The following is a 26,888-nucleotide window of genomic DNA, read 5'->3' on the forward strand; positions in this document are numbered from 1 at the left end:
CAATCAAAGACATGCAGTTTACTTAATCTGGTGATTTCAGGATGTGCCTGAATGGGCTTGTGATGGACTGGTGCTCTGTGCCTCCAAAGTTTGCCTATGCACCAAAATTCCCAAGACTTAAGAACATGTCCTGCTCTCAAAAGCTCAGAGAATTAAAATTGTTTAGTGTCGAGCAGGGTCTTCAGAATTCAATCACCAGGACCAGATAATATTTATCCTTGGGTTGTTAAGGAGGTTAGTGAGTACATAAAAAAACGTGTGATGCATATTTTTAGGAAGTCACTGCAGACTGGGGAAATTCCAAAGGACTGGAAAATGGCAAATATTATCCTGTTATATAAAAAGGGTGACCGGGCAGATCTAAGCAACTATAAGTAAGCAAGTAAGCTTAACGTGCATCACAGGAAAATTAATGAAAAGAATTATTAAGGAGACTTATTAAAGACTCAGCAACACATGGTAAGAATGGGAGTTTTACTGAAGAGTCGGCATTGGGTCAAACGAGGGAGGTTATGTTGTAGTAACATGCTGGAATTCTATGAGGAAGCAACAAAAGGATGTGATCAAAGTGGAGCAGATGACATGATTTATCTGGACTTTCAGAAAGCATTTGATGAGGTGCCACATGAGAGGGTGGGCATCAAACTAAAAGAAGTGGGAGTTCAGAGTGTAGTGTGTAGAGGGGTGCAGAATTGGCTCAGACACAGGAAGAAAAGGAAGTGTGAGGAACTTTATCAGAATTGGCCGATGTTAAGAGTGGAGTCCAGCAGGGGTCAGTGCGGGGGCCGCTACTATTGTTAATATCTATGAATTATTTGAATAAGAATATAAATAACAAGCTGGTTAAGTTTGCAGATGATGCCAACCTTGGTGGTTCAGCAGATCATCAAGAATCCATTACATGATTACAGAGGGACTTTTTCAACATACAGGCTTGGGTAGACTTGCGTCAGAAGTTTATTGTAAATAAATGTAAAGTATTACACGTAGAAATAAAAAATGTGAAGTTTGAACCCCTCGTGAGAAGATTTAGAAGTCGTAGTGGACTCGACACTATTAATAGCCAGACAGTGTTCAGAAGTCATTAAAACGGCTAACAGAATGTTAGGTTATATAGCGCCTTGATGTGTGCAGTACAAGTCACAGGAGGTTCTGCTTCTGCTTTATAACACACTGGTGAGGCCTCATCTGGAGTACTGGGTGCAGTTTTGGTTTCTAGGCTACAAAAAGGACATAACAGCACTAGAGAAAGTCCAGAGAAGAGCGACAAGGCTGATTCCAGGGCTACAGGGGATGAATTAGGAGGAAAGCTTAAAAAGAGCAGAGCCTTTACAGAGATTTAGAGGAGACCTGATTGAAGTGTTTAAAATTATGACAGGAATTACTCCAGTGGATTGAGACTGTTATTTTAAAATGAATTAATCAAGAACACGGGGGCACAGTTAGAAACTTGTGAAGGGTAAATTTCACACAAACTTAAAAAGTTTTTCTTCACACAGAGAACCACAGACACATGGAATAAGTGACCAGGTAGTGTGGTGGCCAGGAGGACTTTAGGGGTTTTCAAATCTTGACTTGATGTTATTTTGGAAGAATTAAGTGGATTGGACTAACAAGCTTTGTTAGGCTGAGTGGCTCGTTCTCGTCCCGATTGTTGTAATGGTAAAATTGATCCAGCAGAATTCTTTCAGCTTAACAGTGAATCCCATACTTTAAGGACATCAGTAGAAATTAATGGGAAGCACATTTAGGACTGAAGCCAGAACACACTTCTTGATGCAAAGAAAGAACATGGAGACAACTACCAAGCCATGGAGGTGAAGCACAAACCTTGAGAATATTTAAGAAGAATGAGGATGAGCTAAACAAGCTACTCTGATGGACTGAATGGCCTTGTCTCGTTTCCCATTTTTTTTATGTTCTAAACAGGATAAGCAGGTTTAATATCATATTTACAGTAACTTTGGACACTGCATACAAATACACAAAACATGAACCTAAAAATACACCTTCCAAATGTTTACAACAAGTTCACAAGTGTGAACAAGGCAAAAGCAATATGGTATTGGATTCATCTCCTGTATTTAATGGCAGTCTAATTTAGAAGTGTTTGCATGGTGTTGCCAAAGCTGTGGGTGGTGGTTGTGAAGGGTCTTGGCCCTGAACAAGTGAACTCTGTAGAGCTTCTTGAGGTCAAGAAAACATTAAGTCAAAGGTCTCCTGACTTATTCTCAAGTTAGTTACGCAGAGTTTGGAATAGGGAATCAAATACTTTGAATGCTTTTTGGAATCCTGTCGGTGGGTTCTATCAGGTCATGTGTGTAATGTGAGTCCCTCGCCTGTCACAGCTGCACCGAGTCCTCACCTTTAGATGCTGTAGCTGCAAAATGAGATCTTCCAGCTGTCTCCTCTTCTCCTCTATCTCTGTTTGCCTTTTCCGTTTTTCCTGTAAAAAAAATCAAAAGAACAAAGAATATGAAGATGATGCATTGCTTCTCTTACATACCTACGTGTTTACTTTGACTGCTTTTATACAGGAGAGCTCAGTGTGAAAAGCATTATATTAAAAATTGAATGCCAGACCAATAAATGTTTCAGTCATAACCAATAAACAGAGTGCTCTGTTCTGTGGTCTGATTGGAATTGCCTTGTGGTTGCTAGTTCATGTCTGACCCAAGTGGGCTTCTTCTCCTGCTCCTGTTCCTAATGGAGAATCATTTATGTAAACTCTTAAACACTTGGGATGACTGGCACTATAAAGTTAAGGTTGTCTGTATGGTGATTTCCATGCCCAACACAAAATTAAGACCCATGAGGCACATGAGCTGGTAAGGTCATCGATGCTCAATCAAATACCAAGGATAGCTATATGCAGAGTAGGAAGAGCTTCACCACATCTATGGTTGCAACCATCTTCTCTGCTAGAAAGAAAAGAACCCAACATAGAAAAAACTGAAGTGTTCAAAATCCAGCGGCCATTCGTTAAGTGGGTTTTATGCATAATAGGATATTGTGTGGGGCTGCATGCCAGTGAGTTGGGAGATGCAATACAATACAATACAATTTATTTTTGTATAGCCAACAAGGAGTGCCGCAAGGGGCTTTAACAGGTCCTGCCTTTTGACAGCCCCCCAGCCTTGACTCTCTAAGAAGATGAGGACCCCCCCCCCCCCAAAAAAAAAACCTGTGTAGGGAAAAAAAATTGGAAGAAATCTTGGGAAAGGCAGTTCAAAGAGAGACCCCTTTCCAGGTAGGTTGGGTGTGCAGTGGATGTTAAAAAAAAAAAAAAGGGTACAGAACACAAGTCATCTTCAATTTAATATAATATAATAATTGTGTCGTGTTGTGCAGTTGAGGATTTGAACCGAATTGTATAAATGTATTGTTTTATGTGACTAATGTTGTGTATGGCATTGAAGCAGAAACCATGACAGCCTTTAAGAAGAATCTGGACGAGATTTGGGGGACAGCTTAGCTATTAGCTAAAAGCACAGGCTTGATGGACTGAATGGTCTCCTCTGGTTTGTTAAATTTCTTATGTTCTAGAGAAGCAGCCGGCTGGATGGGACTAAACAGTTCAATGGCAGTGTGGTAGGTGGGGCCAGACACTTGAGTGGCAGCAAGCTGGGCAGGGCTTCATGCTTGAGTGGTAGCCGATTGGATGGGGATTCATGCATGAACAAAGTACCGAGTCATGTAGCTGAAGCAGAAACCCCCGACCACCTTTAAGAAGAATCAGGATGAGATATTAGAGACAGCTTAGCTGTTAGCTAAACAAACTAATGACAAATAGACAGAATGGTCTCCTCTCGTTTGTCAAATTTCTTATGTTCTTATGTATCACACTGTTGTACACATTTTTTTTTGTACTGTGTTGTGTTGCACCAATGATATATTGTCTTGTGTTCTGGCAGTTTAGTAGGCGATACAAGATTATATCTCATTGTGGAACTCATCTCATCAGTAAATGGACACCGTCGGTCACCCATACTCATCATTAACAAATAACGAGTCAGTCGAATCTCATGTGTTATTACCACAGTCATCAGAGCCAACATTAATGGACTAGCTGAGGCCGTGAGAGGGCAGAGCCTGTCTGGGCAGCATTGGTTGTAAGAACAGCTGCAAAACAATATTAAAATGTCCAATAAAAGAAACAGATTATCATCACATATACATTGATCAGCAACAGTATCTATCTATCTATCTATCTATCTATCTATCTATCTATCTATCTATCTATCTATCTATCTATCTATCTCAGACATACAGAGATATGGACAAATTTATTGGTCCCTTACAACACTTATGCCTCCCGAAAAGTGACAAAATGAAAAGCAGGTGACCCCTGTGGACCTGCATGCCTTTTGAGATGTCATTGAGTAAAGTACACCAAGTGTGACGAGATCAAGAAAGCCGAACTCGCTCTGAATGACTCCTTCATAAGAACAGACTGGATAAAGTTGTGTGAATCACATGGGGACAACATTGAGGGGCTCAGTCACTGCCTCACAGTCTGTGTGAACTTCTGTGCTGCTGCGTTGACCTTACTGTACCTTCAATAACAGTGTGCAGCTTTCCAAACAACAAGACATGGATTACTAAAGAGCTAAAAAAAAATTCTTTTGAATGAGAAGAAGAGACAGAGAGTCTATGATGGACGTTCAGCGAGTGCTGAAGAAGGAGCTGAGTGAAGGGATATCCGTCTGGCTTTACAGGGGGCCTGGCATGAGGCTCTCTAGTGGTGCTCATGAGTGTAACTCACATTTGCTTGGCCAAGTTACTCTCCCATCCTGGATGACAATCCCTCTGTGCCAGGATTTTGTTTTTATCACACTGTATTTAAATTATCATTAACTTCGGGTAGGTCAATATTAGTTTTAATTATTGTAGTCTATGTTTAGCAACCATGTGTATTCTAGGAGGCTTCACTTAACAAACCCTTGAAATTTACTTCATAAAATAAACGTTCACATACATTTGCTTACATTCTTCATTGCAGTAATTCACTTAGGGCCAAAGAGCCTGAGAATAAATGGAAGTGACTTCTTTATATTCATTCAGTTTCCGATCCCGCAGAATCCCACGTGGGGGTCTCAGGTTTTTTTTATGTTGCTTTTTTAGGAAAAAAAATCTAAATGTCCTACTGCCTTTCATATCTCCCATGTCAACATTCTTATTAGACTCTCGTGAGTTACAAAGTGCGCTTTTTTTTCCAGTGCAATGGAATGTTGTCCCACCCACACACACACACACATAGACAGACGCACACACTTCCTTTTGAACTGCGTTATTCATCATCATTCATCCATCCATTACAGAAACCACCAGCTGAGGGCTGGCAATACTGAGCATGAGTGCAAAGTCAGTGCCAACTTTATGGGATGCCAGACCATTGTAGAGTGCACACAAATGAAGATGGAGAGACATTGAGGCTGGGCATTTAACAAAGGACAGCTCTAATAGTTAATTTCATTACAACAAATGTAATAACCTTTTAATCTATATACATAAAAATCAAAGCATACTTACTTACTCACTCATCTTACTCACTCAAACTGCCAAATTTGCCTATCAACCCCCCCACGTTCCCCGGGAACAAAGAAGGAGATTCGATCTGAAAGAGGAAAGGAGTTCCACTGGAATATTTGTGCTTGGGATGGACCCAGTGAGTGCCACTTTCCATGTCTTTTCTTGGGATATGCTCATCCACTAAATCACACTTTCCATTCTCATGTGTTGTTACGTCCTCAGGGAGTGGAGTGACTTCAGATGAGCAACCACATGCATGACATCTGATCGGGTGACCGGCCATAAAAGCTGCTCTGCCTGTCCATGTTTACTGGGATCTCCTATCTCTAATTTCTCACGTCACACACAGATTTATGCTCATCACATCATGGATCTTGGGTGGCACCTTTCTGTCTTCATCTTGTTCAATGGTCAATCCATTCTTTACTTTAGCACCCAGTAAGTGATGGACATGCTGTGTGATGGATTCTAGCAGAGGCAGTCACATAGGCCTCTTATACACAAAAGATATTTTTTTTGTAGAAATTTTATTAAAACACAAATACTTTTTCTTCTCTTCATACAATACAATAATCTTTAGGGGATAAAAGTCACAAAAATGCATTTATACGTTGGACATGTTTCAATATTTAAGTTTATAAGGTGATTATTGTTGTGTCATGTCCGGAGAGAAAAAAAAGACACTTCATACTTAAATAGATCAACAGATAGGAGAGGAACAATATAGAAATGTTAAAAGTACTATATAGAGAAAATAGATGTAAAAGACTCTTTATAACAGATAAAGTAGATGGATCAAAAGGCAATATACAGTATATGGATAGAAAGATCCGAAAGGCACTGTATAATGAATCATTTAGGCAAACTGAAAAGACTCTATATCATAGAGAGATAAATAGATATGAAAGGCAATATATGATTGATAGATAGATAGGAAAGGCACTATATAACTGTGTAGAATGATAGATTGCTACTATACAATGGTATATAACATAAAAACAGATTGATGTGAAAGGTGTTATATAAGATCTAGGTGGACAGTAAGGTACTGTATAATATAGACAGAAAGACACACACTGTATAATAGTATAGATTAGTATTGTATAGTGTGTGTGTGTGTGTGTATACAGTATATTTATATGCTGTATAGTCTAAATCCTGCCTGTTCCAGCTATGGGTCATTAAGATGACCAGAGCCAATCCCGAAAGCATGGGGCACAAGGCAGTACCCACCCTGAACTGAGTGACAGTCCATTAGGGGGCAAATACCCTGACCAATTTAGACTCATCAGTTAAACTAACCTGCATGACTTTGGGGATGTGAACGAAACCCAGACAGACACAGGGAGAACTCTCCATACTCCATACAGAAATTGATTTGGTATGAGGTTTAAACCCAGAACACTTGATCCATGAGGTAGAAATGCTACCCACTACACCACCATTTTGCCCTGTGTCCAGTCCACTAGCCCACTACCCCAATCGGATGCCTCCTGATCTTTGTGTTCCTTTGCTATCCAGGTGGTCTCCTTTTATAATAGTGAACATCATGTTTGCTTTTTAGTGCCAGTGATGGTGAAGACTGGACTAGTATCCATCCATCCATCTTCTAACTTGCTTATCTAGTTCAGAGTCAGCATTTGTTGTATTAACCTCTTGTGTGGAAATTGGTCGGCAGGTCTTCTGAAGTGGGAGTCCCACCACAAGTTGTTTTACATGCGGTTTGCTCAGTGCGTCACAAGCGATGGACGTGTAAGCTACAGCTTGACTGTATGTGCACCAAGAAACACAACTGCTTATTATGATTTTATGGTTTCTTTGTTGAAAGCCATTCCTGCATTCCTGAAAGGCTTTAGAAATGTGTCACTTGCGGCCTTACAAGCAGGTTGGCTCTTTGCCATCCAGCCCTGAACAAAGCCCCCTTGTAGGGGACGCCCTGCCCACTACTTGGCATGGTAGCAAATGACCTTCTCTTAAGACATCCGCTGTGTGTCCCTGTAGGAAGCCCCGCACCACTCATACTATATAACCATGGAATGGAACTCGCTTTTCAACACGACTGTCAGACGGTTTGTGGGTGTTTTTGGGGGGCTCTTTCACCATGTTGGTATCACCTCTACACAACAACAGTTCATGGAACGGCTGCTTGTGAATTGCACTTTTCTTCAGTTCTTTGGTTTTTGATTGTGGTGTTTGTAGTTGGATTTCCTAGCTTCTCAACTTCTTGTTTTCATTTAAAAGTTAGTGTTCTTGTTATATTTGTCTTGAATCTGCTAACAAAGCAAACTTTTTTCCCCTTCTTCGTTTCTCCTGCCGGTGTTCTCCTTTGTATGATTCTCTTGAATTCTGAATAAATCCTTAAATATTAAAGGGTCTTTGTTTTGATTTCTGTGGGCCAAAGATTTTTGTACCATTTTCCCTCTGTCCTTTTGTAGATATTTTTCACTTTAAAGCCTCACTATTAGACCTGTGCAGGCCATAAGCCTGCATGACAAGTTTGCGGTTAGGCTGCTTTGTTCTTTGTGGAACAGAGATTGTTATTATGGTTTTCCCTTTTTTCTTTAGTGGATACATGTAGGTCAAAGATTATATTGTATGGCTTTCCCTTTTTCCTTTTGTAAATATTTTTTGACTTTAAAGCCCCACTATTGGGCTGGTGCAGGCCATAAGCCTGGATGGCGAGTTTGGGGTTAGGCTACTTTGTTTTGTTTTCTATGGGCCAGAGGCTTTTTTTATGGTTTTCCCACTGCCCTTTAGCGATTTATTTTAACTTTAAAGTCCCACTGTTGGGCCTGTGCAGGCCATAAACCTGCATCTTGAGTTTGGGGCTAGGCTGCTTTAGAGGGGAAAGGCCTAGGCTTGTGGAGAACATTAGAATAATCTAGACTAGAATACTAGAATGTATTGCTTGGTTTTGGTCAATTCACCATTTGAATTGTTTATAACTGATATTAAACTAATAACTTTGTTCCTTTGTACTTTTAACAAATACATCACACAAAACTGAACCTTATAAAAATGTTCTTCTGATTTCTTTACTTTAGCATTCACTTTTTTATGTCTCATTGCCTGTACTGGGTGCATTTACTGAATTTACTAATTCTTTTGAGTTTGAAATGAATCATTACAAGACACCCAATTCTTGTTCGTGTAGATTTGTGAATGAATCATTTATTTATATCATTTATTTGGTTTGTGAAAAAAAATTTACCCAAGAGCCAGTCACTTTATTCTCATTCAGTTAGATTTGTGAATGAACCCTTACCCGAGAACGAGTCCCCTGATTGTCATTTATTTGATTTGTGACTGAATCATTACCCACAAGCAAGTCGCACAATTCTTGTTCATTTAGATTCATGAAGAAATCATTACCCAAGAAGGAGTCACATGATTTTCATTCATGCAGATTCATGAAAGAATCACTACTCAAGAACGGGTGGCATGATTCTCATTCATTTGATTTGTGAATGAATCATTACCCAAGAGTGAGTTGCACGATTCTTGCTCATTTAGATTCATGAATGAGTCATTACCTGAAAACAAATTGTACAATCCCTGTTCATTTAGATTTTTGAACTGATCATTACCCAAGAACAAGTTCTACAGATCTCATTTATAATCTATGAGTTATATATTTGTGATCAAAGCAGTGACCTGGGGCCACATGTATACACGGTGCGTATGCACAAAAATGTTGCGTACACCTATTTCCACGCTCACTTCGAGATGTTTAAAAACTAAACTTGCCATAAAGCCACACTCACTTTCATGGCAGGCCCCCTTGCTTACGCAGTTTTCTACTCGGTTTAGCAAATTGGTGGCACTCAGCATCAGAGCAGTGATACTGCTTCTGTGGTCTTCTCTTTTAGATCCATCCTTGTGTCCATTATTGCTGGGGTAGGCACCAGTTCTATTTCCTACCCAGAATTGGATAAGCTCCTCGCTGCCAGGTTTTCCCACAGAAAGACTTAAGCCACTTAACTCCAATCCTGATGCACCATCCTGTAATATGTGACTGTCCGCGCCAATGATGTCTGTGGACCCACCAAGGTTGTTTTTATACTGTGCCTATCCCATTACAAGACAGCTGCCTGCTTCTATGTTGCATGGAACCAGACACAAATGGGAGGAGCCAAGAGCAAATATATGTAAGAGGAGTGGTCAGGAGCAGAGCTTCAGTCACAGTGACAGTTAGAAAATGAAAACATGAATGAATAGGTGAATGGATAACTCAGAGTTTGTCATTGTTTGTCTTGGCTCAAGGCTTGGCTCTGACCAAAGTTTTTCATGTTTTTTTGTGCACTTTTTTACTCCGGCCACCTGCAGAATGTTTTAGGGTTATTTTTAGCTTAAAAAAATAAATGATGAGTGTGGCTAAAAAAAGCACAAGTGCATTCCAGTGGTATTTAGAAACAGCTGTGCAGCTTCACTAATGGGGCGGTCTGAGGTGACACCTTCCTTTTAGTGCATCACCTGAAAGGCAGGATGCATTTTTTAAATGCCGTCTGTTTTCTTTTTATTTATGGTTGGGTAGTGCGGTGGCACAATGCTTATTACTGTTCCCTCATAGACCCAGGGTCAGATTTAACATATGGGCAATTGGGCACCAAGAAACCTGACATGAAAGACCAGACTCAGTTGTCTCATCTGCCAATCAACATTCATGGGTGGGTATCACAGAAAAACAATGAAAAAGTACAACTAAACAAAAGACCTTGCAAATGAATGAATAAATAAAATGCGAGGGACTTTCAAAAAGTTTCTGCAGTTTCGTTTTTTCATTGGAAATGGTGAAGGCGGGAGTAGTAATTGGGCATTAAAAAGTTAGTACGATGCTGTGAAACTTACATCACAAAGAAATGTAGAAAAGTGATGGCATTTGTTTTTGAAATTCTTATTAAGTACAGTTAAAAAAAAGTGCAGAAACTTTTTCAACGTCCCTCGTATAAAATAAGTTATTTTCCCATGTGGGTACTGGTTTGCTAGGCACTCACCCTTTGACCAACCTATGCTGAATTGTGTGTGTGTGTTTGTGTGTGTGTGTGTATATATATATAATATACACACACATATATACATAAATATATACATCCAGTTTTATATATATATATATATATATATATATATATATATATATATATATATATATATAATATACACACACATATATACATAAATATATACATCAAGTTTTTTATATATATATATATATATATATATATATATATATATATATATATATATATATATTGTAATGGACAGCCGGGTCCCATGCCTGGCAGGGACGCCCCTGCTGCACCTGTTCCAGGGGAGCCACCATGGGCAGCTCAATATCTTCCCAGGGACTCTTGGTGGCAGCCTCCCTGGCGGACAATGATTCCCCAACCTGGCGCATAGCTCCATGGGAGATGGAGTCCTCCACAGCCTGGTTGGGGGCTCGGATGGCCGCTAGGGGGAGCTGCATGGAGTCTGCAGCCTGGCTGGTCAAATCTTCAGCCCCACCCGGAAATGCAATTAGGACCAGGTGATCAAGCACCTGGAACGCTTCCGGGTGGGATATAAAAAGGGCCAGCCACCACCACTCATGGAGCCAGAGATGGGAGGAAGGAGACGAAGCTTGAGGAGGAGTGGTGGTAAAATGGAGAAAAGATTGTTGCTGTGGTGATAATTGTGCTTTTGTGGGACTGTGTATTGCCTGTGGGTCACGGGGAAGACGTGCGCCCACGGTTGAAGAAAATAAAACGTTTGTGTTTTAAGACATACGGTGTCTGTCTGTCTGTGCCTGGGGCCTGGTCTTTTACAATATATATATATATATATGTACACAAACACACACACATACTGTACTTTAGATAGATAGATAGATGTGAAAGGCACTATACAGTAGATAGATAAATAGACAGACCTACTTCTGCTTTTACAAGCACTTTCTAATTATTAATATTAATTTTCAATGAAGGTTATTTAACAGAACATTTTGCTTTTTGCAATTGTTGATCTTAAGTACATCTTGACTGTGAAGGAGCCCCCCAGACACACAGACCGGCTGGTCACCAAGGCCACAGTGATGACATGTGTACCGAGTGGCCTGGCTTCACCCCATGTGCCCAAGGGGCCGGTCCATCACCAGGCACACAACCATGACACAGATGGTCACCAACACCTGTGACATTCCAACTTTGATCGCCTTTGTCCAGGTGTGATGCCTTTGATGTGTAGTGGTTTTCAACAGTACTTTTTACACTGCAATTATTGGAAGTCAAAGTAGCGATGTAGAATAAATGGACTCCATTGCTAGCTAAATTTCAGGAAGCAGATTTACTCATTGATGCATCACTTCTGAATTTTGTGAAAAGGGCTCATTGCTAGTTAATACACTCATTCACATTTACATTAAACACATTAAACAACCAACTTGTTTATTTTCCTCTTTTAGTTGTATATTTACTGCAGCAAAACAGATTACCAGTACGTTATCAAAATTCTAGCAGAGTTGCATGCACAACTGGGGAATTGCTGTGAATACTCTTTGCATCTGCACAGGTGGAGTTCAATAAAATTTTTAACTCTCCTTTGAGTTCCTCGTTTAAACATTTAATGTATAAGAAATATGAACCACAATTAGAGAGAGAGCCTTCATAGCCAATGATTAACAAAACAGCAGCACATGAATTTTTGCTTTACTTGAGTTGGAATCGAGTGTCTATAAAGTTATAAGAGCTACTAAAAGCATCTCCAGGCTAATTTTTTAATCTATATAATATTGTAAAATGCTATGCATTTTTTGTAATTTACTAATATCTGTACTTGGATAGATAGATAGATGGGAAAGGCACTATATGATAGATAGATAGATAGATAGATAGATAGATAGATAGATAGATAGATAGATAGATAGATAGATAGATAGATAGAAAGTGTGGTGTAGTGGTTGGTTCAGGGTTTGGACTTCAAACTCTGAAGTTGTAGATTTAAATCCTACTACTGACACCAAATGAAAAGTCACTTCACCCATCTGCGCTCCATTTGGAAAACCAAAAGAAATGTAACCAATTGTATTTCAAGTGTTGTAAATCAGCATGGATAAAGGTGTTAAAGAAATAAGCAAATGTGAATAGGAAAGGGACTATATACTTTAGGTAGAAAATAAAATGGCAAAGACACTATAAGATATAAATATATAAAATGCATTACATAATAGAAAGATATGATAGACACAACACAATAGGTAGTATATTCATATGGAAGATGCCATATAATAGATAGACTGATAGATATAAAATGCACTATATAATAGATAGATAGATATTGCAGATTTCTATTAAACTTGATAGTAAATTAAATTAATTTTATGAAATAATTAGCCAAAAAAGGTATTTGAAATTTGAAAATCAATTACCAGACTGAATAATAATAAAGTTACAAAACAACAAGTAGCCAAAATGAATAAAGAATTAAATAAACTATGCCTTACAGTGGATTCAGAACTTCTTTAGATTCCTTCACTTGCTGCATACTTTATTGTGGTGTAGATTTATTTTTAAAAATGATAAATTTGTCTTTTTGCCCATCAAACTACACTCAGTAACTAACGGTGACAGAGTGACAATATGTTTTCAGAAAGGTCTGAATGTTGATTAATTCCCAGAAACTGAAATGACTCATTCATATAAGTTTTCAGACCCTTAAGTTAGTACTTTGTAGAATCTCCTTTGGCAGCTTTGAGTCTATTTGGATAAATATCTACAATCTTTGCACTCCTGGATTTGGGTGGTTTATCCCGTTCTTCTTTTCAAGCTCCATTAGATTGGATGAGAAGTGTCTGTGAACTGCCATCTTCTGGTCTCTCCAGGCATGTTTTATGGAGTTCAAGTCTGGGCTTTGGCTGACCACTAATGGAACCTAAAAGACCTGTCCGAAAGCCACTCCAGCGTTGCTTTTACTCTGTGATTCAGGTGGTTGTCATACTGAAAGATAAACCATCACTCCACTCTTGAGGTCACAGATTTTCTTCAGTGACCTCTTTCCATCTGGCTGCATTTATCCTTCCTTCAATTCTGACCAGTCTCCATGTCCCCATAGAATGCTTTACTGTAGGGATGGTATTAAGCAGATGGTGAGTGGTGCCCGGTCCTCGCCAGACGTTGTTGGAGTTCTGTTCAAAGAGTTTGATTTTTGTCTCAGCAGATGACAGAATCTTTTTCCTCAGGCTCCCAGAGTCCATTAAATGCCTTTTATCCAAGAGTTGCTTCCATCTAGCCACTCTACCATAAACATCTGATTGATGGAGTGCTGCTCAGTTGTTTGTCCATCCAGCAGGTTCTCTTATCTTAGCAAAGGACTTTTGAAGCTCAGTTACAGTGACTTTTGGTTTATCGGTCATTTCCCCGACGAAGACCCTTCTTGCTTGGTTACTCAGTTTAGCCAGACAACCAACTCTAGGAAGATTCCTGGTGGTTCCAAACTCCTTCGATTTCATAATTCCTGAGCCTCCTGTGCTCCTGGGAGCACTCAGAACTTTACAAATGGGTTTGATCACCTTGTCCTGATCTCTACCTCACCACAATTTGATCATGGAGGTCTACATGGAATTCCTTGGAGTTCATGGTTTGGTTTTCCTCCTGACATGTGAATTGTGGGACCTTCTGTCCACAGGTACACATGTGCCTTTCTAAACAATGTCTAGTGCATTCCATTTGGCACAGGTAGACTCCAATCAAGTTCTGGAAACATCTCAAGAAGAAATAAAGCAAACAGGAGGCACCTGAGCAAAATATGGAGTGCCACAACAAAGGACCAGAATATTACTAGGAATGAGAGATTTCAGTTTTTGATTTTGAATAAATTTGCAAGGCTTTCTCAAAACATGTTTTCACTTTGTTATTGTGTTATTGTGGATTATTGAGTGGTGATTGATAGGCAAGTGTGGCAAATGTAACATTTAAAATGAAATCTACAACACAATAAAGTGTGCCGAAAGTAAAAGGTGTCTGAAGACTTGCTCAGTCCACTGGGCATGTAAATGTGTGTCTGTATATACCGTCCTACATGTGCGCTTGGTAGACAACTTTAAGGCTCATTTAAAATGTAATGACACTCCCAACCAGGGGTTGGCGCTGTTTACTAATGCCTTTTCTCTTCCTCCCTCTGCAGTAGCAGTGATTGACAGTCGCATCCCGAATGACGTGAACCCGCCTGAACTTGTTCTTTCTGTCCCCCAGACTGAAAAACTGCTCTGTCGCCATCTTGGAGTCAGTCATAGATAGACTTGCATGCGAAAAGACCTAGAATTGCTATTTTTTATTATTTTTTTTTAAATGCTAGTTGTATATTAAGTGATAGAAATGGATGACAAATCAAGAAAGCCTGTAGGTCCTTTCTTTATAATAACGAGACCCTAACTATCTAATGCCCCTCTTGCCCACACCAACAAGTAGAACATTCGTGTTTAGAAGTTACTGGAGGCCCCCTGCTGGAGATGGCTAGTCAGTGCAGCACTGCTAGTTCAATCTTATATTACTCAGAGTCAGATGTACTCCAAACAGCACAGATTACTGCCGCCTTAGCTGTCTTCCAGAGGTGGCCTTTTACTGGTTTCATCCAAAAATGAAGGACAAAAGGGCCTTTGGCTACTATAGCAATGAAATCACCTTTGAAGGTGGCGGTGACATTTCAGATTTAGGCGGTTGTTCCCGATGCCTTTCTTGAAGTGTCTTTGTTGCCGGAATCTTGCAAGTGGCTAATTGAAATAATTATCTGTCCCAGAATGCCACTTTGTCAAGTCCGCTCTGTCTGTGGCTGCACCTGCGTGCGACCCACTGTGACACAGACGTCTTACAGTCGCAGCCACAAGGCTTCTGAGCTAAAGGAAGAGCTCAAAAAGGTAATTAGTCATGTCAGGGAATGAGCGCCACGATGATGGAGCGTTCAGTGTTCAGCACTGACTCTCCAATGACATTTCATTTAGTAAGCTGTATGTGTGTGGGAAGAAGCACGATGCCCCCTGGATTCGTGAGCAGAGCGGGTATTGGCATGCAGCCACTTGACCGTGACGTCAGCCTCTACGGAGAGAGAGTCACCGACTCTGGGGCTTGGGTGGCACAGTGGTTAGCACCGCTTGCCTCGCAACTGGGTTCACTCATTGAACGCCAAGCCCAGGGATTTTTCAAACAGCAATGTGACACCAGTAATGCAATCCACTGTGTTATTTTCAATGTTGTAAACTGAACCCCACACTGAACAATTTTTGCTTATTTATCTGTCCACAGTTTACTTATTCCAATTTATGGCCCAAGGAGGCTGGAGGCTGCATTGGTATCATTGGGCTCATAGCAGAATCAGGAGCTGGACAGTCCATTGCATAGCCCAGTTTATTTATGTAGTCATTTATTTATTTATTATGTAAAGCATTTGGCACAATGGTTAACACATCTACTACATACAGTAGCACCAGACATCTGGGATCAGTTCCTTACTTCTTCTACCATTAATCCAACTACTAACTACAAATCAATGACATGCAGTTAAGGTTAAGTAAAATTTTACAGATCACATTATTCTGGGAGGTACACAGCTCCAGAGTCCTGGGTTCCAATGCCAATCTGGTTGCAGTCTGTGGTGGGTCTGCCTGTTCTCCCTGTGTTTCTATCTTTTTGGTTTTCTGCATTCTCCATGTTTTCTCTAACATCGCAAACATGTGCGTGCAGATGAACTGGCATCTCTAAACTGGCCCTGTGCTGGACAGGCACCCCATTCAGGTTTAGTTTCCCCCTTTGCCTGGTGTTATTTACGTTTTGGTATTTTTGCTCTCTATACTCCTGTGAAAAAGTATTTGCTTGCTTCTGCTGTATGGAGTTGGGGAAAGTGAGGTAGAGCCAGTGGCTTAAAATGTTCAGGTAGTGGACGAGGCCAAAGAATGCACAATGGGAGGTCTGAAACTTGAATGTACCCCAATTTCAAAAAAGGAGAACCCCCATTTAGCATTCGTGGATAGTGGGGGGTTGAAATGTGATGACAGGTGATTGTCAGAAGAAGCATTCCTTTTGAAAAAACTTAACAAAAAAATCATATTTAAATAATTACTTGAAAAAACAATTACAAAAACAATGTGAGTAATTTTTTGAAATATCAGTACTCTCAAGGAGCCAGGGCGTGATTCTTGAACGAGAACACACATCTGAGGACAACGTGCTAACATGCTTTTAGTGAACAGCGGCAAAAACTCCCACTGAAAAGGCTCTGCCCACTGGCTTCCTATTTAAATATCCCACCCCCAATTTCCTCATTCAGGGTTGCAGTGTCCCATTTTTCCTAATGTATTAGACAGACACATAAAATCACTATGGAGTGACTGAGATACTTAGATAAGACACAATACAGTCATACAGCAAAAACATACATCAGACTTTTGGCAAATGAGAGGAGACCATTCAGTCCAACAAGCCCGTTTGTTTAGCTAATAGCTAAGCTGTCCCAATGTTTCATCCTCATACTTGTTAAAGGTTGTCTGTCAGGGCTTCTGCTTCAACTCCATGTCTTGGAAGATTAATGCATTTAGCCCTGCCCAGCCTGCTGCCTTTCAAGCATCTAACCCCACTGAATCAGCTGCCACTCAAGCATTAAACTACACCTAGACTGCTGCCTTTCAAGCATCTAATAATAATAATAATACATTTTATTTATACAAGGCACCTTTCTGAGAACTCAAGGACACCGAACAAACAATAAATAAATAAATAAAAGACACATTATAAACAACTTAAAACATCAGAAAATATAAAAATTAAAACCAAACAAAACCACTGAAATCATAAAGAAAAAGCCATTTTAAACAGATGCATTTTAAGTTTACATTTGAAGGATGAAAATGATTTGATATTTCTAAGCTCGGTAGGTAATGAATTTCAGAGCTTGGGAGCAGAACAACTGAATGCTCCTCTCCCCATGGTGGTTAGATGGGCAAGAGGGACGGTCAGATGGATGGAGGAAGAGGATCTAAGGTTACGGGAGGGAATGGCAACATGAAGAAGGTTGGACAGATATGGAGAGTCAAGGTTATGAATGGCCTTAAATGTTAATAGCAGAATTTTGAAATCATTTCGAAACTTAATTGGGAGCCATTGAAGCTGCTGCCAAGACCGGAGTCCAGAGTAATATGGTGAATAGACGGGGTTCAAGTAATGATACATGCTGCAGATTTCTGGACTAGCTGAAGGAGAGATTTATTAGAGAGAACAAAGAGTAGTGAATAGCAATAGTCCAGACGAGACGTAACAAGACTGTGAACAAGAATGGCAGTGGTATGGGGAGTGAGGGAGGGGCGGATGCAATTAATATTACGTAGGTAGAAGTAAGCAAACCAGGTGATGTTATTAATGTGAGATTGGAAAGGTAGAGTACTGTCGAGGATGACACCCAAACTCTTGACTTGAGGTGATTGGGAAACAACAGAGTTATCAATAATAAGAGAAAGATTATTGGCTTTGGATAATGATGATTTTGAGCCAATGAGGAGAACCTCGGTTTTGTCACTGTTTTAAGAAAATTCAAAGAAAACCAGGATTTAATTTCTGCAATGCAGTCAATAAGCAAAGATTGTGGAAAGGAAGAGGTGGGTTTACTAGCAAGGCAGAGCTGGGTGTCATCAGCTTAACAGTGAAAATGAATGTTATATTTATGAAAAATATTGCCAAGGGAAAGAAGGTGAATAATAAAATAAAAATGAAGAGGCCCCGGACAGAGCCCTGGGGCACACCTCAAGTAACAGCGGTGGGTTGGGTGCTCTAGTCCTGTCCAGTCCACTAAGATTCTTATGTATAGCTCTGCCCAATCAGCTGCCCCTCAAACTTGTAGCCCCATCCAGTCTGCTGCCCCTCAAGCTTCTATTCCCATCCTGCTTACTACTACACAACAACATAACACGTTTAATATAAGAGTGGAGACCGTTGAGACCATTTGTTGCATGGTTGTTTAGCCAATAGCTAAGCTATATCCACATCTCACCCTGGTTTTTCTCAAAGGTTGTCAAGGTTTCTGCTTCAACTCCATGTCTCGGTAGTTTGTTTCAGATTTTGTGTAAAGAAGTGCTACCCGGCTTCAGCCCCAAATGCACTTCCTCTCATATTCCCACTGGTGTCCTCCGGAGTTTGTAGATGGTTGTAGACCAGCAGTGAAGTGGGTACCAATTCCCTGTGCCAGGGTGACACTTCCATGGATTCAGTGCCCTTGTAGTCATTCTTCCACCATATCTACTTGCTGCCCAATCACATTCCAATTACTAACAAAGCCAACGAGCCTGCTGGGCACAGAAGTTATTTGCTAACAGATCTGTGCTAGATGGCACATAGAGTGTGGGCAAACATCATAACCAACGCGATCAAAGAGGGAGGCCATTCAGACCGCGTGCCACTCCTGGGTGGTTCAGGCTCAGCTTGGGAAGCTCCCAAGTAAGGTACAGTAAGTAACATTAGAGAAGTCCGCACACAGATAGGAAAATTTTGGTTCAGCTCCACCTCAGTTTTCATTGTGAAAACACCACTGAAAATGGTGTCCCTTCCAAAAGAACTTGAAATTGACACTAACAGATCTGCCTCACACCTTTATTGCCTGTCTTATTTTGGTGGTGCCCTCCTTGCCCTCAGGATGACTGAGGTGAGCACCACTAAATGCTGCAGGTGCAGTCCTCACATAGACGTCGGCTCTGGTATTGAAGTGGCCACAACACACACACGCTCATTAGACGGACACCCTGGGAATGCAGTGCTTATTCTTTCTTGTTGATTTATTAACCCTTTAACCGCCAACTCCCTAAATATTCCCCACGCCAGGCGAAATCTGAACAATTTTCGTTTTTTTACTTTTTTACATTTTTTTTACATTTTTTACATTTATTCAAGCAGTATTGACCACTAAATGTTGTGCAAGTTCTAGAAATGGGCAAACACATAATAAAACACAAAATGTACCTTTTCTCAGGCTTCTGGATTTATTGTCAACTACAAAAACGGAACAGTCAAAAGTAATTCAAAAGTCAAAAGTAGTTCAGTCAATCATAGTTTCATTCCCAGTATTTGAGTTTGCTGTGCCACAGGCCATAGCAGGGAACTGCACAAAGTCCTGGATTGCTGGGACACTTTGAGCAGAAGGTCTTGACGTCTCTACACTGACCCTTCTTTGAACAGACATGACAGCGTTTTTCTGAAAGTCCAAAGTCCTTACATTCATCTGGAAACACTGCTGAAATACTACTCATAGGATCCTCTTTGCCAGTGTATACACGAAATCTATAAATGTAACCTGAATTCTCAGCTAAGCAAAACATCTTGATACCAAACCGTGCCCTTTTCAATGGTAGATACTGTCGAAACTGTAAGCGGCCCTTCCACGACAATAAACTTTCATCAACTGCAACTGACGGTCCTGGCATGTAGGGCAACTGAAATGCTTCAAATAAATGATCAATCAAAGGACGTAGCTTGAACAAGTGGTCGCGGTTTGGATCTTTCTTATCTGGCTCGTTTCTGTTGTCATTCAAATGAAAGAATTTCAGCAGCAAAGAGAATCGGTTACGTGTCATGACAGCTGCAAAAATAGGTGTTGCATACATACGATCTGTAGACCAGTACATCTCAATATCTGGTTTTCTGATTATTCCCATCAACATCAAAATCCCAATGAATTTTTTCATTTCGTTTTCATCAGTGTCAAACCAAGCACGAACACGGGAATGTGGAGGTAAATTGGGATTTTTCTCAATAAACTGTGCTGCATACAGATTTGTCTGATGAACAAAATGTCTGATCAAATCAGGTGACACAAACAGCTCATAAAACTGCTCAGCAGTGTAATTGTTTACATCAACAATAAAGCCACACGTTCCCTCAAACGAATGCAGAAAAGGTAGTTCACCACGGGCAGCAGCCCAGCTGAGATGCTGGGGATACACCCACTCAGCGCAGTCATCCGATGCGTCTTCATTCACAGTATCATGCAGCGCACGTTGCTGCTCATCACTGTCGCTAAAATCTTCTTCAGAACTGCTACAGTCATGATCAGAACTGTCCAAAATCGCCTGCAAAGCCTCACTTGAAGTCAGTTTACGTTTCGCCATATTCACAGCTGTTACATGCGAATCACGTCACATGACCGGCCAAAACAACCACAGACTTGTCGAAATACAACGTAGTAATAATACCCACGCCAAACCGTCAGTTATACTACTTGCCAGGCATTCATATAACCACAGGTAAATGTGCCGGATAATTCCGGCAGTATGGCGTTAGCAATAAAACAACGGTGCCGGATATATCCGGCAGAGGGCGGTTAAGGGGTTAATAAGAATCGAAAAATAGGTCGGGCTTTTTTAAGATACACTTTTAACCTAGTAGTTTTTTGTGTAGAAAATGTATTCCAAACTTAATATATTTGACTCTTAAAAACAAATAAAACTCTTATTGTGCCTGTAACCAGTAGGGGGTGCCACTGAGTCTCAAACCATAGACACCAACCCTCCCAGCACAGTCCCAGCTTTAAATAAAGGTTTTTATTTATTAAACACAAGACCTTCAGAAATGAATGTTTCACTTTTACAACCACAGCTAATATTTTGCTTTTTTCCCTCCTTCCTCTCCTCCAGATGTGTGAGAGTCACCTTCTGTCATCTGACTCTGAATCACCTGGATGAGGTCAATTGGCTTCTGTTATGTTGGAGTAGTTCTGGTGCCATAGCACTGAATGGCCACAGCACTACCAGGACACGTGGAAGCATCATGAAACAGAGAGCTCTTCTCTCCGCAATGCCCTCTGGCAGAACCCACAAACCTTCACAGGGTTGCCCCTCAGGATTACGAATCCCTGCTGGTGTCCATACTGCATCCATACCAGAGCACTGCCATCTATTGTACTGGGGGAGGAATTGCTTTGGATAGACAATCTCCCCCTGTTCATCCACTATGCCCTACCTTCATGGAAATGCCACCATTAACCAACCTGGTCTGGATGCCCGTCCATCCACCTTGGCACCTACATGCTTTAAGCTTATATTCCTCTTGGCTTTTAAAGTACTTTTCATGTCAGGTACCCACTGTACATTATCTTTTGTATATGCGTGTTCAAAATACTTTTTTAAGAGTTCAGTTACATTTTCTAGTGATAAAGTTTTTCTGTGTAGGTTTATAATCAACTGATAGTTAAATGATGTGCATTAAAATGCAAGTCTGCAGTACTGGCTAATTTTCACCTGAGAAAAAAAAAATTAGAAAAGCTATCTATAAGATGTCCCAATAAGGAAAGTGGGTGAGACCTAATCCTAGTGCCACCCCTACAATCTACCATTAATGGACTGCAATTCCCATTAGTCTTTAAGAGAACTGGGAGCAATCCATCAATGGAGATTGACAGGTGGCCCCGCCTCTTAGGGAACCACCCACAAAACATGAGAAACCCAGCAGATCAAGCATGCAACACAAAGAAACTTAACGATTTACAGAACTGATAAAACGTACAATATTACAGTAATCCCTCACTTATCGCGGGAGATAGGTTCCAAGGCCGACCGCGATAACTGAATTTCCGTGAAGTAGGGACACCATATTTATTTAATTATTTAACGTGTATTTGGACGTTTTTAAACCCTCCCTGTATTGTTTACAACCCACCCTTTACTCTATTAATAACAGGGACAACTGCTAAGCAATATGAAATCGGTAGATAAGTTTACACTTACTGTATAGTGAAGTACATGTAGCTATATATGACGTGATGATGGTGATGAATATGCTGCGCAGTAAAAATGATGACAATGAAGGTGATGATGACTTTTACTGCGCAGCCGATGATTGTATTTTACGTCTCTTCAGACGGCAGTGCCATTTCCTGGGGCACCTCCTCCACGGTTTCCGAAGGTGTATCCGTAGTAGTAGGAACTGGCTCTTTTTTGCGAGGCTGCAAAAACATTGTGATCGGCAGTTGCTGCCGCTGCTTCTTTTTCTGGTTGAAGAGCAGCTTGTAGGCGGTCATGACGTCGTCAACCTTGTTGCAAAATTGGACCAATCGAACCATATCGTCGTCCCATTCCAGTGACCGCTCTTGCAGATCCTTAGGCAGTCTGCAGATCTCGGTGAGCCGTTCCAAAGTCAAGCCAGTTGGGGAGACAACTTCTTCTGTTTCTTGCTGCTCTTCTTCTTCTTCACTCGCCGACTTCGTCAACTCTTCAAGGTCTTCGTCGGTTAGCGGCTGGGAGTGGCAGTCTAGTAGCTCGTTGACGTCATCCGTAGTCATGTCTGCAAAGCCCTCACCTCCAAGGATCGCAGCCAACTGCACAGCTTTCTGTACTGCCGAGTGTTTGATTTCTTCAAGTGTAAATCCTTTGTCGTCGTAGACAACCTCGGACCACAACTTCTTCCAGCTGGCGTTAATGGTGGCAGGCTTCATCTCTTGTAATGCCTTCTGGATATTTTCGAGGCACGTAGCAATTGTGTACTGCCGCCAGTATGCCTTCAAGTTGAAATCGTCGTCTTCTTGGGCGGCATCCACGGAAGAAACCAGGTTTGCTAAGGCATTCCTTGTGTATTAGGGTCTTGAACGCCCTGATAATCCCCTGATCCATAGGCTGAATTAGTGACGTCGTATTGGGCGGCAGGAACTCAATCTGTACCCCCAAATACGACAGATCAGTAGCGTGACCACCAGCGTTATCCATAATGAGAAGGACTTTGAATGGCATGCCCTTCTCTGCTAGACACACCTTCACTTGCGGGATAAAACACTGGTGGAACCAGTCGGAGGTCAGCATCTTCGTCATCCAGGCTTTTGGATTGTACAACCAATGTATGGGAAGCAGATTCTTGTTTTTGTTTTTTAAAGCCCTTGGGTTTTTAGATTTGTAAATAAACCCTGGCTTTAACAAAAATCCCGCAGCATTGCCACACATCACGAGGGTCACACGATCCTTGTATGCTTTAAAGCCAGAGGCTTTTGCTTCCTCTTTGAACAGGAAAGTTCGCGACGGCATTCTTTTCCAAAACAAGCCCGTCTCATCCATATTAAAAACTTGTTCGGGCCGATATCCACCTTCGGAGATAAATCTTCTTGAACGTTTCATTCACGTAAGTTTCAGCAGCGATCGTGTCAGCCGAAGCAGCCTCGCCTTGCAGGGAAACGCTTTTTAGGCCGTAGCGTTTCTGAAACTTTGCAAACCACCCTTTGCTAGCAGAAAATTGCCGTTTCTTACGTGGTGAATCACTGGACATCCCTGGTTGTGGATCTTCTACATCTTCTTCATCTTCTCCGCGGTCGCCACTGTTGTCCTCTGGTTCCTTAGCGGCAAAGGTCTTGTACAGGCTCTTAGCCTTTATTTGGATAATGTTCGAATCCAAGGTTATGTTCTTCTTTCGGCAGTCGGCTATCCATACAGCCAAAGCAGATTCCATACAGACGATCGTTTTATTACGAGCCATAACCACTCTCTTCGCCGACTTGCGAAAGGTGATGGTAGCCGTCTTCCTAATGTTTGCCTCTTCCTTCTTGATGTAGCGAATGGTGGATTCGTTCACGCCATATTGGTGGGCCACAGCCGCGAACGTTCTCCCTTCCTTCAACATATTCAGAAGTTTCACCTTCTCAGCGATCATCATCATTCTTCGTTGTCGTTTAGGCTCAGCACCAGCCTTGGAAGAATGAGCACGTTTGGGAGCCATTGCAGGGGGTGAAAATTGAAGCGAAGTTCAACAGCACAGTGTAAAGTAAACTGCTTGGCGAGAAAGCTTGAAGCGAAATGACCAGGGGAGATACTCTGGGATCTAGGCATCAGTCAAAGCACCAATCACAGGCCCGATTACAAAGCGGGAAGCTGTGATTTGTCGTCTCCCTCCCATGTAACAAATCACAGCCCGTGTTACAACGCACTTAGTCACCGAACTTGTTTTGTTGTTCTTAGACTAGGAAATACTACTACTATATTTAAAAACCCGCGAAGTCGTGAATCCGCGAAAAGTGAACCGCGAAGTAGCGAGGGATTACTGTATACAAATAATACAAATAAACAACAACATTAATGAAATGATCAAAACCAAATGACTGAAAATGAACAAAAAGGGCATAGGAAAGAAATCCAGACATAATGACCCCAGTTTAAACACGCCATCTACATGGTAACGGACCCTTAGTTACACCACAAACATGTTAATAAATCCTAAATTGCACACTGAATAAATTGAAAAATCTGCTCCTGTCATGACAGGCAGAGTGACATGTGCCCTACCTGATGACCACCCCAGTGCCCACGTGACCCGCCTCAGTCTCTTCACTTTGTAAACAGCACTGCATTCTGCCAGGGCGTCTCGAGAAGGCGCACACACAAAGAGGCTCTCTGTTTTTGACTAAATCAAAAGCAGCTGCTCTACAGCTGTCCATGACCACCGGCGTCCTGCCGTCCCAGCATCAAACAGCCCCAGACGTGTGTGCGGCAAGCTCAACTTTTAAGTTCAGTCGACCGGTGTTAGACATTAGCAACAAGTACACTGCCTCCCCCTCTCCATATGTCTGCCGTAATCCGCCCCCCTCCAGACACCTGCTCCTTATGAACAGTGTGCAAATACAAAAGCACCTCAGACACACAAGAATGGCATCATCCTTCCTGTGGTGGGTTTTGATGGAGGGTTTCAACCCACATGGAGTGAATAGCTTAGCACAGCGGCGGAGGCGGGGATCCTCTTTAATTTGAGTGCTAGCCTTGCAGTCCTCGGCTTATCTCAGCTTGTGTGCCTGTTTTAATTTATCATTTTTGTGACGTAAGCATACATTCTCACATCCCGTGAAGACGCCTGTAGCTTATGAATAAGGGTGCCCAGTTCATTAATGGGCCAGCACACGACAGATGGTTTTGGATGGCAGCGTTCATTTTTTTCCATGAGGCTTGAGGTGTCACAGATTAAAGCACATGAATGCAGTGTGGTGGCAAACAGTGAGGGGTGTGAGATGAATCAACAGAATCAGTCGGGCACATCACATCCTTCTAACCTTTTCATCCATCCGTACTTCGAAAAGAACACGATGATGAAAGATGCTAGCTCTCCAGGGCCAAGTGTACGAGGCAGGCCCTTAAAACGTTGCAACAACACATTTAACCTTTTCTCTGTGTTTGTTTTTTACTTTGAAGAGCATGGAAGTTACTATTGCGGTTTCACAGATATGGTATCCCGGGTTCAGATCCCAGGTTTGGGCACGATCTGCTTGGGTACAGGAGTCTACTCATCAAGCACCAGAGGGGGAAGGGGATTTCAAGCGATGGGCAAAAAATTATAAGCTGCAACATCCACCTTAAAAAAGTCATCTGTGTATCTATCTGTCCATCCAGTTGCTATGTCTCTGCTACATTCCACTGGTAATGTGCCATCTGTTGGAACGAAAGATGCAGTTCATTTTATTAAAACATGCATTACAAAAAATTGGTATGGGACTCATAAAAGCAGTGTTAATATTTGGTAAGCACCATCTGATGGAATTAAATATGCAAACTTTGTTACGGAATTTGGAAGAGCAGTGCTAACATTTTGGATGTGCTATCTGTTGGAATGAAACATTTTCATTTCCTTATTTGACTGATGCCTTTATCCAAGGCAATTTACAACATTTATGATACAATTTGTTTAACTTTTTTTTGGTTTTGCACAGGCAGATCAAGTGACTTGATGGTTACAAAGTGTCAGTAGTGGGATTTGAACCCACAACCTCAAGGTTTGAAATCCAAAGCCTTCACTACTACACCACACCGTCTGCATGCATGCAATGAATTACAAAAAATTGGTATGAGATTCGTAATAGGAGTCTTAATGCTTGTGATGTACCATCTGTTGGAATGAAGAATGCAGTGCATTTTATTACAATATGCATTACACAAATTTGGTATAAGATTCATAATACATTTGTGATGCGCCACCTGTTGCGAGGATATATGAACTTTGGTATGGGATTCATTAAAGCAGTGTTAATGTTTGTGATGCACCATCTGCTAGAATCAATCATACAATACATCTTATTACTGCAGGCGCTACAAAATTTGTTATGGGAGTCAGAAAAGCAGTGCTAATGTTTGTGGTGTGCCATCTGTTGGAATGAAACATGCAATGCATTTCATTACTACATGCATTACAAAATACATTCCAATAGATGGTGCAGTGCAAATGTTAATAGTGAGGTCTATGTTGATTACTCTTAGATTTCATTCCGTCTTAGACGGGTAGCACAGCTAATTTAAAAATAGTTTAGTAAAAATACATGACTTTAGAACCTTGTCAGCATAGGACTGGATAACTTGACATGTGCATTAAGTGATAGGCGTAGGTGAGATTTTTCTAACA

The 26,888-nt window shown here is 41.1% G+C and overlaps 1 protein-coding gene across 1 annotated transcript in view; it reads right to left on the reverse strand.

The window, feature by feature from the left end:
* The window catches only part of palm2akap2 (PALM2 and AKAP2 fusion), a 144,887-nt gene that overhangs the window by 49,097 nt on the left and 68,902 nt on the right, over window positions 1-26,888 (reverse strand). Inside the window, 1 exon segment of the mRNA XM_051929849.1 lies at window positions 2,366-2,446. Coding sequence (XP_051785809.1) covers window positions 2,366-2,446 — 81 coding nt within the window.

Source organism: Erpetoichthys calabaricus, chromosome 7, assembly GCF_900747795.2.
Source record: "Erpetoichthys calabaricus chromosome 7, fErpCal1.3, whole genome shotgun sequence".
Lineage (NCBI taxonomy): Eukaryota > Metazoa > Chordata > Cladistia > Polypteriformes > Polypteridae > Erpetoichthys > Erpetoichthys calabaricus.